The following is a 14,850-nucleotide window of genomic DNA, read 5'->3' as shown; positions in this document are numbered from 1 at the left end:
CAAAAATTGTTTGTCCTCAAGCAATAACATCATATGCTATTGCTCCAAGGTCCCAAATGCGACACTGAACCACTCCTCGATGCGACACCACCATCACATGAATAAATCCCATGACACTAGGGTCCCAAACCATCCTGACCCCTATAGCAAGGTCCATCAAAAGTATGCAACACGGATACTCCTTGGATGACGAATTAAATTTTGCATCCAACGAGTGCTCCCGCTCAAAATTTGAGTAAAACCGCAAGGTGATAAGTTGAAAATACAAATTGAAAAAGTAGTTTTTCTTTTTTCCCTCTAAAATTTGATGATGCAATCTAATCTTATATTATTATTTTCACTATCATTTTATAATATTCCTTAGGAGGCCCACTTTATACTTCAAAATCTGTTTGATGTATAGGACCATATTTTGGACCCCATGTGCTGCACATTGTCTATACGTTGAGGACATAGGAAAAGTGGATTGGATAAAGAACATCATAGAGCATGCCAAGTGTATCAAAAAATACATCTACAATCACTCATGGGTATTGAGCTTAATGAGGAAAAACATTAAGGAAAAGGAGCTTGTTAGTCCTATCATCATGACATTTGTAACTCACTTCTTCACATTGCATTCTCTCCTCTCCCAAGCACAAAAATTTAAGAAAATGTTTTCCAATGATGAATGGTACATATCTAAGTGGACTCGCAAACAAGATGGAAAAGGCACCCAAAAGAAAAATTGAATTTTTTCTTAGAAAATTACAAAAAAAACTTTGAAAATTGGTGAACACCTTGTTAAAATGTTGCAGTTAGTTGATGGCAAAAAATTGGCCATGGGTTACATATATGAGGCTACGGATCAAGAAAAGGGTCAAATAGGGGCAACCTACAAGGGTAGAGTAGGTAAGTGTGGACCTATTTGGGAGAGCATTGATAACAAATGGAACAATATGCATGCAGTTAGGTATTTCTTGAATTCAAGGCATCATTACAAAGCTCATTTATGACAAGATCAAACTAGGGAGGACAAATATGGGTTGCAAGAGTGCTTGGAGCACATGGTCGTTGATGACTCCAAGCAGCTAGATATACATTGACAAATCAATGCTTTCACCAAGGTGATAGGTACCTTTCGCAAAAACCTTAGCAAAGATTGCAGTGGATGTGGATTGAGAGATTCAATTTTTGAGTAGATCGATTTCCAGAGTAGCAGCAGTCAGTTGCCAAAGAGAGCCACAGATCGAATCAGTGATTGAGGGGCAAGGGTAGTGGGTACAGAAAAAATATTTTCAGATCCGGAGAGGCAGTAGCAAGAGGGCTGAGTTACCCCAGAGAGGTAGCACAGAGGCTCTGCACAATAGCTTCAACAAGCAAATCGATTTGCTGGTGATAAAAATCGTTCTCAGTTCCAGAGGCTGGGTAGAGGTTCTAGAAGGTCGGAGAGACAATTTCCTCAGCAGCTGAAGGAAAAATGACTTCATCAGAGATTGGTTGGAGGCTTGACATCCAACAGTCGACACAGTACAATGCAAAGGGTCAGAGGGATGAGTTTCTGAAAGCAATTTGTGCTGAGAGTTTGCCTATGGGGTGAGGAAAATTCCTCACTATATTTCTTCCAACATTTTTCTCTATAATATTGCTAGATTTTGGCATCTAATTGTGCTCAAAATTTCTCACTGCTACTTAATAATAAAACCCTCATCTGCTGCATCTGTTTTGCCGCATTGGGCTTTTCCAGGGACATTTGTCCAAAAATAATTGTCTCATATTTTTGTGTGTGCTAGCATTTCTCAGTTTCCAGTGCATTATTTTTCCACAATATTTTATTTTTGAAGATTGTAATGTGTTTATTGTGATATTTTCCGTAGCAGATAAATTGTTAAATTAATTAACAATTAGGAGAAATAATACGAGTTGATGCAATAGGATTCCGGTTTACGGAATTTTCACATTGTATCAGAGCACAATTGATCAGTGGGAGAGCTTAGAGGCGAAAAGAGAAGGAATTTTGCTACTCATTGTGGGAAACAGGTCGAAATTATCAAGGGCAGCCCAATCATTTTGCCAGGAGGCTGATTTACTTGTGGAGGTTTTTTTTTTTTTTTTAGTGGGGCAGAAAAAATTCGATCCTACCAGATCGAGTGATTCCAGAGGCAAAGGGAGCAATTCATATTCTTCGTTGAACACATCTCTAGTTGGACACAGAGGTTTTGCAGCAGTACACTAGAGTAGAGCCAATATCGGGTGGAAGAGAGGAGCAAACACAGAGGGAAAATTTTCCTCAAGGAGCTTCTGGTCTCAAGAAGTTTGATTTTTCTTTGCAGATCAGCAGTTGTTGTGAGCAAATCTTCTCACTCTAGAAGGGAGTGTGAATAGCAGAGCAGCAATTGAGTAGAAAGAAAGAGGAAGTTTTCGACAGTTCTTTGGGATGGCCCCTGTTGGGCTTCGTGATCGGGACAAGTTGGATGGAGCTTCCAACTATGTCATTGGGAAGGCAAGGATGTACTTCCTTCTAGATGAATATGGCCTGAAAGCCTATATTGATGCAGTGGTAGAAATTCCCACAGATGCAGATCAACTAAAAGAGTACAGAAAGGAGATGGCACAGGTGAAGCAATTGATCCTAGATGGAGTCTGGGATCATGTTATTTCACACATAGCTGGCAAAGATATTGCGAAGTAGATGTGGAGTGCTCTTGCCACGTTGTATTAGGGTACTTTCAAGCAGCGGAAGATGTACCTCGAGGAGAAGCCGAGTTTCATCCAAATGCAGAAGGGGTAAGGCATAGACCCCTTCCTCACCAGGATTCAAGAGGTCTGGGACCAGTTGTCAGCTGTTTGGGTAGCGCCTCAACCCACAGAGCTAGTGAGATTGGCACTCAACAGTGTCTTCGAGGACTAGCAGGTCTTTGTCCAAAGCATATTGGGCAGAGACAAGTTACCAAATTGGGACAGGATGTGGGCTGACTTGTAGCATGAGGAATTGAGGTGAGCTCTTCTAAAGAGTTCCATCAGTGGCAACAACATTGGATAGAAGCAGGTGAAGGAGGAGGAGAATGTGGCCCTCGCATCAAAGGGTCCTAGTCAGGGACAAGGGGAGCAGAGGAAAAAGAAAGACCTGTCAAAGGTCAAGTGCTTCAGATGTGGTGAGCTTGGTCACTACAGTACCCAGTGTCCTCTCAGGAAGAAGGACAAGGAGGAGAAACATGACCAACAGGCAACTTCAGGTGAGATTGATAGGCTTTCTTCTAGGCTAGAGGAAGACTGTGGAGGTTTGCCGTTACACCAAACCCGCAGGTGTGGTAAACATTACAAGCCAGTAACTAGGATCCCCAGGGTGGAAATTACGGATTCTATAGAGGTGCGGTGATTCTTCCAACACCAAACGCAACTTGAGGAATCGAACCTGGGTCCAAGCTCTGATACCATGTGGAGGTTTGCCGTTACACCAAAACCCGCAGGTGTTGGTAAACATTACAAGCCAGTAACTAGGATCCCCAGGGTGGAAATTACGGATTCTATAGAGGTGCGGTGATTCTTCCAACAAAGACTTCGCTATGTTTGCTGATATACCTCCAGCAGTGAGGTGGGATGACCTGGTGTTGCAGCCCCAGAGAGCTATAGTTGGGCAGGATATCTGAGGAATCCACCTCTTGGATCAGTACCTGGTTATGGGGGCTCACAGTATTCAGTTGCAGGATGGATCAGTGGCAGTTGATGCAGTCAGAGACCAAGTGACAGTTGCAAAGTCTAGTAGCAGTCAAATGTTGGGGACCGCATTGCAGAGTTGGCAGCAGTGCAGTTGGCACAGTGCAGAGTCAGTAGCAGCGCTGAGTCTTCAGTGGACAGTGCGGAGGCTAGTAGCAGTCGAAGACTCAGGTGACAGATGCATTATACTTATCACAGTTGATTCAGTATTTTGGATGTTTTTCAGTTGCAGATGTTACAATTGCGGCAACAACATATGAGAGGGAGTTGCAGTGCAGCTGCAGTGTTGGAAGCAGCTTAGCAGGGTCAGCAACAACACAGATGTAGCATATATTAGAGTTGCATAGTGGTTGGTGGGCAATATGGTCAGACATCACCAACGTGACAGGAGATGATACGAAGACAGGGTGTTGCTACAGGGTGTGTAGTAGCATTAGAACACATTCCTCCCTAAGAGAGAGTGCTAGTTTTAGTAGCATCGAATGTGTTCTAGCCTTGAAATTTTGTGGAGAGACTAGAATACATGCGATCTCCAAAACCCAGAAATTGTTTCTGGAACTTCCGCCTAGAAATGACTTAATTAGATTATTAAACAATTTTTAAATATTTGTTAATTCTAAACTTAGGGAATATAGTTAATTAATCAGTTTTAATTAAGTCAAGACGAGAATCATCTTGAAACTCACACGGATCGATCTAGGGATGATCTGATTAAGTTTTAATCTTGGCCGGTGGTGCTCCAACAGAGGATTATAAGAGGAGGTCAATGTGGTGATGGAGAAGACACTTAAGAGATTCAATTTTTGAGTAGATCGATTTCCAATGTAGCAGCAGTCAGTTGCCAAAGATCAAAGCAATGATTGAGGGGTAGGGACAGTGAGTCTGGAGGAAAGATTTCCAGATCCAGAGACGCAACAACATGAGGGTCAAGTTATCCCAAAGAGGTAGCATAGAGGCTTTGTACAGTAGCTTCAGCAAGGCAAAAAAGCGTTCTCAATTCTAGGGGCCGGGCAGAGGTTCCAAAAGCCAGAGAGATGCTTTCCTCAGCAGTTGGAGGCAGAACGACTTCATCAGAGGCTGGTTGGAGGCTTGACGTCCAGCAGCCTACGCAGTACAATGCAGAGGCTGATGTAGAGGGTCAGAGGGCCAAGTTTCTGAAGGCAAGTTGTTCCGAGAGATGGCCTGTGGGGTGAGGAAAATTCCTTACTAGATTTCTGCTAGTATATTTCTTTGTAGGATTGCCAAAAATCGGCATCTAGTTGTACTAAAAATTTCTCATTGCTACTTAATAATAAAACCCTCATCTGCTGCACCGATTTTCTAGCATTGGGTTTTTCTAGGGACAATTGTTCAAAAGTAATTGTCTCATATTTTATGTGTGTGTGCTGGCATTTCTCAGTTTCCAACAAATTATTTTTCCGTAGTATTTTATTTGTGAAGGTTGTAGTGTGTTTATTTCAATATTGTTAATTTATGGTATGTTCTATGCTTAGAGTAGTTTACTTATCTTTCTTATCATTATCCATAGATTAGCAATCACATGTACATAAAGTAAAGTGCAGATAGAACATTAAACGATCGACAAAAAAAAAGCGAAGACAAGAGACACAAGATGTGGCGGCTAGCCAGGGATAGACCCCAATATGGGAAAACCCTTTGATCAAATCTTCCTTTATCTTCAATAATTCAGCAGAGAGAAATGGTACATAAATCTGATTTACATCAGTAGCAGCAAACCCTAGATCAGCCCTAAACTAGGGCAGACAATATCTTGCAAACCGATCATCAGATCGGCTTGATTCCTTCACCAAAAAATGCGGCCTTCAGAGGAGATCCAGATTCACCTACAACGCAGTTCTTAGAGATCTGATGGTCAACGCTAGTGAAACTTCGGATCTGCAGTTGCAGCCCTAAATTCTGCGTCTTCCTTCCACACGTGTGAGAGAAGAGTCTCTTTTTGCGCAGTAGGAGAAGAGCCTCTTTTTTGCGCAGGAGAGAGAGAGAGATGTGATGAGATGAGTGAGTCCAAATGAGGAAAAGGCCTCCTGTATTTATACACAAATGTTGATGATTGAATACATGCGACTGTTGGGCTTCTGAGCCTACATGAGTTGGTGGTCGGCTTGATAATTATTCCATAATCAAAATAAATTCATATCTCCATAAATACTTATCGGAATTGGATGATCTTTAGATCAATCCTACACCTCTCGACGAGAGGAATCTAATAAAAATATTATTAGCCATGAATAAGATGACCCACATGGAGTTTGGCCCTAGTTGCCAATTTTAACACTCCCTCTCAACTAGGGAGAACTCCATCTGCAATTCGTCTGTCGGTCGCTACTATTCATCCATCAAATGCACTGCCCTATATAGCTTGACCCCTGCTCTGCTCTGCTCTATTCTGCCTGCTCTGCTCTGTTTTGTTCTGCCCTGTTTTGATCTGCTCTGCTCTGCTCTATTTTGCTCTGCTCTGCTCTATTTTTCTCTGCTCTGCTTTGTCCGAATTATGAAGAGGAAGAAATGTTCGAGGATGTATCATACCATCTTCCACTGACTTAAAGTGAGTTTCAGAGTGTGTACCATTGGTCCTAGACCTGTCCTCAACCGACTTGAAGTCAGTGTCATAGTGGGTACAACTCCTACCATTGGTCCCAGACCAGTATCATTGATCCCAGATCAATGAAGGTCATCCTAGCATAGGGAGTACGGTAGATACAACAATGCATCCATCGGTACTACTATGGTCCCTATCCTCATTTCCTTGCTCATTGATCAGATGAGAGGTACTTCCCATGAGTCCCACACTGCATGGGTAGGATGCCTCGACAGGAGAACTAATCAATCCTGTCCACAGGAGAGCGAATCATCTTGTCCCACAAGAGAGCGAATCATCTTGTCCACAATTGCCATGGAGAACACATCATCCAGGCCTCACAGGAGAACTAATCATCCTGCTACACAATCGTCATGGAGAACACATCATCCAGACCTCACAGGAGAACTAATCATCCTGCTACACAATCGTCATGGAGAACACATCATCCAGACCTCACAGGAGAACTAATCATCCTGCTACATAGTCGTCATGGAGAACACATCATCCAGACCTCACAGGAGAACTAATCATCCTGCTACATAGTCGCCACGGGGTGTCACAGGGAAAGTTTTGATTCTTTTACCCTGTTTGTCATATGTCACTCCAAGAAGTACCCCGCACCCCCCTGGAGCTCCCAAAGATCAACACATCATACAAGACCCTCATCAGAGGGTCTTTGAACAACACCAAGTCATTCTCGGAAAATAAAAAATTTGACCTTTCTTAAGGGCTTTGTCAAAATGTCGGCGACCTATTCATCTGTACCGATATGTTGGAGCCTTATAGCTCCCCGCTGCACCATATCTCGAATATAGTGGTACCTAATATCGATATGCTTGGAGCGATCATGAAATACGGGATTCTCTAATAAACGAATCCCACTCTGGTTATCACACAAGATCACGGTGGTATCCAATGTAAATCCAAACAGCTTATTGAAGAGCTTTCGTAACTAGACTGCCTCACAAGAGGCCATGCTAGCAGCAATATACTGTACTTCGGCAGTGCTCAAAGCCACTGACTTCTGCTTCCTGCTCATCCAGGATATTGAAGCAGATCCCAAGGAGAAACAACTCTTGAAAGTGCTCTTACGGTCCTCCACATTGCTTGTCCAATCAGCATTAGTGTATCCAAGTAGTCTCACATCTCCGACAGTGTATCTTAACCCATAAGTAATTGTGCCACGCAGATATCTTAACAGATTCTTGGCACCAATCCAATGTATGTGGTGAGGTTCAACCATATGTTGACTCAACGTGTTGACTGCGAAGCATATATTTGGATGGGAGTTCACTAAGAACATTAATGCTCCGACGAGTTGCCTATACTCGGTGGCATTTCGTAAAACAGGTCCAGTAGCATTACCGCTTAACTTCTTGAAGTCAAGCTCCATCGGGGTAGTTACAGGTTTGCAGTCCACCATACCGAATCTTTCCAATATCTTCACCACATATTTTCCTTGAGATAGGAGAATTTCCCCTGGATTTTGCTACACTTCAAGTCCTAAGAAATAGTGCATCATTCCTAGGTCCTTCATTTCAAATTCAGAAGCCAACTCCCTCTTACATTTGTGAATGAGAGGGTCTGCACCTGTTAGAAAGAGGTCGTCCACATACAACACCAATATGAGAGGTTTGTCATCTTCAACCTTAAAGTAAAGGTTAGGATTGGCTTCACTCCTAGTGAATCCCAGCTTCATCAAGTAGCTATCGATCCTCTCATACCAAGCTCGGCGTGCTTGCTTCAACCCATAGAGAGCCTTCTTCAACCTGCATACATGAGATTTTCGATCATACATTTCAAATCCTTCGGGTTGGTCCACGTAGACCTCTTCTTTGATCGAACCATGCAAGAACACGGTCTTGACATCCATCTGATGTAGGTTCCATCCTTGTGAAGTCGCAAGGGCTATGATCGAGCGGATGGTGGTATATCTAGCAACAAGTGCAAATATTTCGTCATAGTCTATACCTTCCTTCTGGGAGAAGCCACAACAACAAAACAAGCCTTATACTTTTCCATACTTCCTTCTGCTGCATGCTTTATCTTGTAAAGCCATTTAGAAGTGACAACTATCTTGTCGTAGGGCCTAGGAACTATTTCCCAGGCATCATTCTTCATAATAGACTCATATTCTTCGGTCATAGCATCCTTCCATACTTGATGCTTGACGACATCTGAGAATGATGAAGGCTCATTTTGTATGATCGTGCTCATGATGGTCAAGTATCCCTGATACCTATTAGGTTTCTTACTTTCACGGAAGGTTCCTCGGGGTGTAGTGTGTCCTTCAACATCATTAAGCAGCCCCCTAAGCCAAGAGGGCCTCTTCTTAGAAGAGGAAGGCTCAGGTGGATCAATAGGATCCATGGGTTTTTCCACATCAAGCATTGTTTCATCATATTTTTCTTTCAGTTCCCTGGTGTCGGCTTCTTGAGAGCTCCTCAAAGTCGGAAGATTGTCCACCTTGCTGAGAGCCATATGTTCGTCAATGGTGACATCATGACTAATCACGAATTCCCTTTGACTGGCTACATAGATTCTATAGCCCTTAGTATTTTCACCATAGCCCACAAAGATTCCTTTCTTTCCAGATGCACCCAATTTATTCCTTTTCTCTTTCGGCACATGAAAATATATAGGGCTTCCAAAAATTCTAAAATGAGATACGTTAGGTTTCTTACCGGTGAACATTTCTTCAGAAGTCTTGGTACCCAATGCTTGATGAGGGCATTGGTTTTGTACATATACGACAGTGTTTGCAGCTTCGGCCCATAGAAACTTCGGAAGTCTTTGATCATGGAGCATGGCACAGTCAAATTCCACAATCATACGGTTCTTCCTTTTTGCCACACCATTCTGTTCAGGAGTATATGGTGTAGTAGTCTCCCTCTTAATGCCAACCTCTTTACAAAAGTCATGAAACTCGTTAGATTCATATTCAGTCCCATTGTCAGTCCTTAAGATCTTGATCTTATTTTCGGTTTGATTCTCGATCAAGGCTTTGAAGTGTCAAAACCAAGAGAACACTTCATCCTTCTTTTTCAAGAAGTATATCCAAGTCTTTTGAGAATAGTCATCTGTAAAAGTAAGATAATATGAATAACCTCCCAAGGAGTTCACAGGAATCATACTAGATATGTCTGAGTGAACCAACTGTAATATATTGGAGGTCTTGCTTTGGCTTGAGGAGAATGGTCCCCTTTTGAGCTTCCCTTCGGCACATCCCGAACATACACCTTCTTTCTCTACTCGGAATTCGGGCATCCCTGTCACCATTTGTCGTACATTGGGTAGAGCTTTATAATGAAGGTGGGCAAACCTCTGATGCCAAAGTTCAGACTGAAGAGATGTGTCACAAGACATGACACCTAGCAGACTTCCACCGACCTGATATAATGAATCAACTTGAAACCCAAGAGTGAAGGCATTTTTAACATTGTTTTTCCATACACGTACCTTGCCATCGCTGAAGGTCACCTTGTAGCCTTTGTCTTCCATTACCGAGATGGACACCATGTTCTTTTTGAGGTCAGGTACGTATAATACATCCTGTAAGTGGATCATATTACCTTGATTCAATTTAAGAGAGACATTGCCTACACCTTTCATGGGATATTTCATATTATCTCCAAGGACAATTTCCAGGTTAGTTTCTTTCTCTATTAGATTATGGAGAACTTCTTTGTAACCAGTGAAGTGCCTTGAGGCACCACTATCAATAAGCCAAATTCCCAGCGAGTTCGAAGGAGCAGAGCTAGATAGAGTAGCTGGTAGATAATATTCATCTTGCTTATTGTCAACAATGTTAGATTCATACTTGGAATTTCTAGCCTTCTTGAATGGTTGTCCTCTTCCTTGATTTCCAACACTCCTTTTACCTTTGCTATTAGATTTGCCATTCCTTTGATTGCCATGAGAGGGATTTTGATCATCGTCCCGGTTTGAGTCCCTTCTATCAGGGCACTCCCTTGCATAGTGACATGCTTTATCGCAAATGTAACATCGTCCTTTTCTTCCACCCTTAGGTCCAACCTTTCTTTTTGATTTAGTCTCGGAATTATTTCTTTTCTTAGCATGATAAGGAAAGGCAGCAGGAGGACCTTTAGGCATGGGAATTTCTTACTCTTCTATCCTTGTTTCTTCTTGAATGCATCTTGCCATTAATTCCTCGAAACCAGGAATTACATTATTGTTGAGAAGAGTAGTCCTGAACATATACCATTCGGATGGTAAGCATCCAAGAGTTGTGAGTGCCATTCCCTATCAGTAATAGTCTCCCCAATAGGTAGGAGATCGTTCTTGATCTCGGTGATTCTTAAGAAGTATGCTTGCATACTCTCATCTTTGCCCTTCTTAATTTCCTTCAGCTTATTTCTAAGAAACAAGACTTGATTTGCATCATTAACTTTAAATAAACTCACCAGTCTATTGTAGATTTCCTTGGAGGTGTTCAGGTCAGAGATGTAGGCCACCAAGCGCTTGTTGATAGAGTCCCGGATGATCTTCTTTGTTTTGACTCTGCTGGTTTTCCATTTGTTCCTGGCAGCAACAGGTGCATTTGATGGAGGCTCAACAATATTGCCTCTCACGTGGTCCAACACTCCTTGATCTTTTAAGGTTAGATCGAGAGACATCTTCCATCTGTGATAGTCAGCTTTCTCACGGAGCTTGTCTTCGGCAGGGAAGAGTGTTGAGGACCCCATAGTTATTTTAGGATAGCCTTGCCAATCTCCTCTTCGATGATTGCTCTTGCTCTTGCTCGGGCTTTGCCTTCACCTCAGCTTTGATACCATGTTAATTTATGGTATGTTCTATGCTTAGAGTAGTTTACTTATCTTTCTTATCATTATCCATAGATTAGCAATCACATGTACATAAAGTGTAGATAGAACATTAAACAATCGACAAAAAACAAGCCAGGACAAGAGACACAGATGTGGCGGCTAGCCAGGGACAAACCCCAATATGAGGAAACCCTTTGATCAAATCTTCCTTTATCTTCAATAATTCAGCAGAGAGAAATAGTACATAAATCTGATTTACATCATTAGCAGCAAACCCTAGATCAGCCCTAAACTAGGGTAGACAATATCTTGCAAACCGACCGTCAGATCGGCTTGATTCATTCACCAAAAAATGTGGCCTTCAGAGGAGATCCAGATTCACCTACAACATAGTTCTGAGAGAGAGTTTGATGGTCAACGCTGGTCAAACTTCTGATCTGCAATTGCAGCCTTAAATTCTGCGTCTTGCTTCCACACGTGTGAGAGAAGAGTCTCTTTCTGTGTAGTAGGAGAAGAGCCTCTTTTCTGTCCAAGAGAGAGAGAGAGAGATGTGATGAGATGAGTGAGTCCAAATGAGGAAAAGACCTCCTGTATTTATACACTGTTGATGATTGAATAGATGCGACTGTTGGGCTTCTGAGCCTACATGAGTTGCTGGTTGGCTTGATAATTATTCCATAATCAAAATTAATTCATATCTCCATAAATACTTATCGGAATCGGATGATCTTTAGATCAATCCTACACCTCTCGATGAGAGGAATCTAATAAAAATATTATCAGCCATGAATAAGATGACCCACATGGAGTTTGGCCCTAGTTGCCAATTTTAACAAATATTGGTTGTAGTAGAAAAATTGTTAAGTTAATTAACAATTAGGAGAAATAATACCAATTGCTGCAATAGGATTCTCGTTTACAAAATTTTCACATAGGAATGAGGAAAGCTGAAGGAAACAATGTAGTTAAAAAGGTTTACAATTTGCACTGCCAAAAGAGTTGGGTTATGCTTGAGGAACTCAGCTTTCGGGTTCTATTTCTCTTATGCTTTGTTGGAATGGAGTGTGAATATGGCTCAAGTGATCATGTGATATGTGAAATGGGACATGCAACACTTTGCATAACTTGCAATTAATTAGAATAAAATTTTTAACATGGAAACTTGTTATAAGCCAATGCACAGAAGTTAGATTAGATTCATAATATTAAACAAAATTAAATTATTAGATCATAAAAAAATTTTCTATTACATATATATATGTGTGTGTGAGTGAGTGAGATTTGTAAAGGAATGAACACAATCATCCCTGCAAACCTTCGTATGTTTGGTTTTTCTTTCATCCATTGTTGCTTTGAGGTTTAATAGTATTATGCCACACTATATGATAAATATTGGAATAAAACAGAAATGAAACCCTTGTTAATGTTCTCTAGATTGATGTTCGGTTTGGGAAATTAATGTTCAAGAAGCAAATTCTTAAAAATCAGTTCTAAAGAGAGGAAAATATACTTTTTGAACATATGTAATAGATTTCCTATATGTGTGTTTACATTTCTGCAATGATGCATATGCTTCTGTTTGTGTATATATGCATGTTTGTTTGTCTTTGAGAAAGAGAAGCTGTGAAGAGAGAGAAAGAACCTTCTCTGCTTTGTCCATTCCCTTTGCCAAAAGATCATCAATCATAGCACGCCAAATTCTTCCCCCTCTAAAATAAAGATCTGATACCTAATACAATAAGTTGAAAATTAAGTATCACGAACACATGAAATTGTTCTACCTTGAACATATCAAATATTTGGAAATAAAATGGTATTAAATTTAAATAAAGAGAAAGCATTAATAAATATTGTAAAAGAATTTACATTTTTTTTGGGTCATTTTTTAAAGATTTCACAGTTCTATAACTCCTAGCACACACAATGAATATAGAATGACAATCAACATTATAAAGTGTTTAACCGCATATAACATCTTCATAAATATATTTTATTTATGATAGAATCCAAGGCCTTGCATATGTTAATGCAATTGTTGAAGGAGATGGATAGTTAACATTTTTTCCATGTTCACCCTCTTAAATATCATTATTTTCCCTCTTCATGATGCAAATTATTTTAATTGCACTAAGAGTAGAAAGGTGCTCTACAACCCAGTATGACATAGATGTTGTCACATATGTGCATGACAATACTAAAAACAAAAATTAAACCAGCACAAATCCATCTTAAACCTAGGTTTATCAAACATCAAAAGGGATTATATTCAATGAGATGTAGATTTTTTATCATCTAATATGAAGGAATTAATGCATAAATGGAATTAAATGATTAAAAATTTACTCCTCGACAGATTTGATACCTCAAGAAATTTGAACCCTCTCAATGTTTAATAGATACAGGTTTAAAATGAATCTATGTGTGTTTATTTTTTTTAGATGACTTATGTGCTTCACAACATCTATGTCATACTAGGTTGTAGAGCACCTTAGTACTCTTGATGCAACCATAGTGTAATGTTCTTAATTAGGAATTAACAGTAAATATCAAATGCATACATTAGCTATAGTGAAATAAAAATTTTCAACACAACCACAAATCAGTGCACACATAAAATGGAGCCAAAAGTCTAAGTCATTGTATCAAATCTGAAAATATGAGTACATCAGTGGAAGAAAACTGGAACTTGGGCTTGCCACTGCAAGCATGCAACACCCCAGTGAAATAATGTGCAATCCACAACTGAAATAGCTCAATCTGGCAATCCGCTCTACCCAAAAAAAATTGCTGCTTTTGTTGGAAGTATTCTGGGATTTTGGCCCTCAAATCTGCTCCAAAAATTCTGAAAAATTAATAGTAGGCTTCTCTCACACCCAATCCAACAAAACCCAAGAATATTTTGGGCTAATTACAGCTGACCCGGAATGCTCTAAAAAGTGTGAAATTCCTAGTCAACCAGTTATGCGCCCAACAAGAGAGAAATTGCTAAGAAATGGTGAAAATCCTCTTGCAAATAGTTGAGAGAAAGCACTCAAAGGGGGATCGATTTGGTGGGCACCGCATGGGGAAGGGGAGACCAACCAAAAAAAGCAAAGGCAAACTCAATTTTGGGGTTCCTTGTTCATTCATCTAACTAATATTTTGCTTGTGTTGATAGCCAAGTAAATTGGTGCTTTGAGCACAAGAATTTCCAAGGAGAAATTCCAGCCTCTCTTTCAGTGGACTTCAAGTGCCACCTTAAGGAGGATTTTTAGAATTCAGTGGTAGGAGAATTTGCTGGAGTTCATGATAACTTTCAGCCCATTTCCCAAACAGTTTGAACTTCCGGAGGACGCAAGAGTCAAAGTCGTACCACTAAGTTGGGCAGGAGAAAAGGGATATTTTGGCCAAAGAATTTAGTGTGAAAATCGGTGACCCAATTCCCTACTTCAGCGGCTGATCAAATTTATCCTACTTGTTAATTTCTGAATCAAGTTATTTACAGTGTTACACAGTAAACATCGAAATAAAATCTACTGCAGCGTTCACAACATAAAATATTGTGGAAACAAAATACTGCACAAGAAAAAAATAAACACACCCACAAGTACACTGTTATTTTTGGACAAACGTCCTCGAAAAAACCCAATGTGGGAAAACCGGTGCAACAGCTGAGGCTTTGATTATTATGCAGTAGTAATATGAGTACAAATCATTGGATACTCAAACTAGCTATCTGTTACAAAGAATAATATGGCAAAGAGGTAGTGAGAAAATATCTCACAC

At 40.5% G+C, this 14,850-nt stretch overlaps 1 protein-coding gene across 2 annotated transcripts in view; it reads right to left on the bottom strand.

The window, feature by feature from the left end:
- The window catches only part of LOC149150241 (pectin acetylesterase 8-like), a 397,641-nt gene that overhangs the window by 251,500 nt on the left and 131,291 nt on the right, over positions 1 to 14,850 (bottom strand). For both annotated transcript variants that reach the window (XM_089437942.1, XM_089437943.1), the window contains exon 5: positions 12,728 to 12,814. In XM_089437942.1, the coding sequence (XP_089294068.1) occupies positions 12,728 to 12,814 (87 nt within the window). The remainder of the gene's footprint in view (positions 1 to 12,727; positions 12,815 to 14,850) is intronic.

The sequence above is a fragment of the Pinus tabuliformis genome, chromosome 9, assembly GCF_031772625.1.
Source record: "Pinus tabuliformis cultivar Carrire ecotype Pingquan chromosome 9, CPIR1, whole genome shotgun sequence".
NCBI lineage: Eukaryota > Viridiplantae > Streptophyta > Pinopsida > Pinales > Pinaceae > Pinus > Pinus tabuliformis.
Note: the sequence above shows the minus strand (reverse complement) of the source record. Positions and strands in the feature narration are given on the sequence as shown.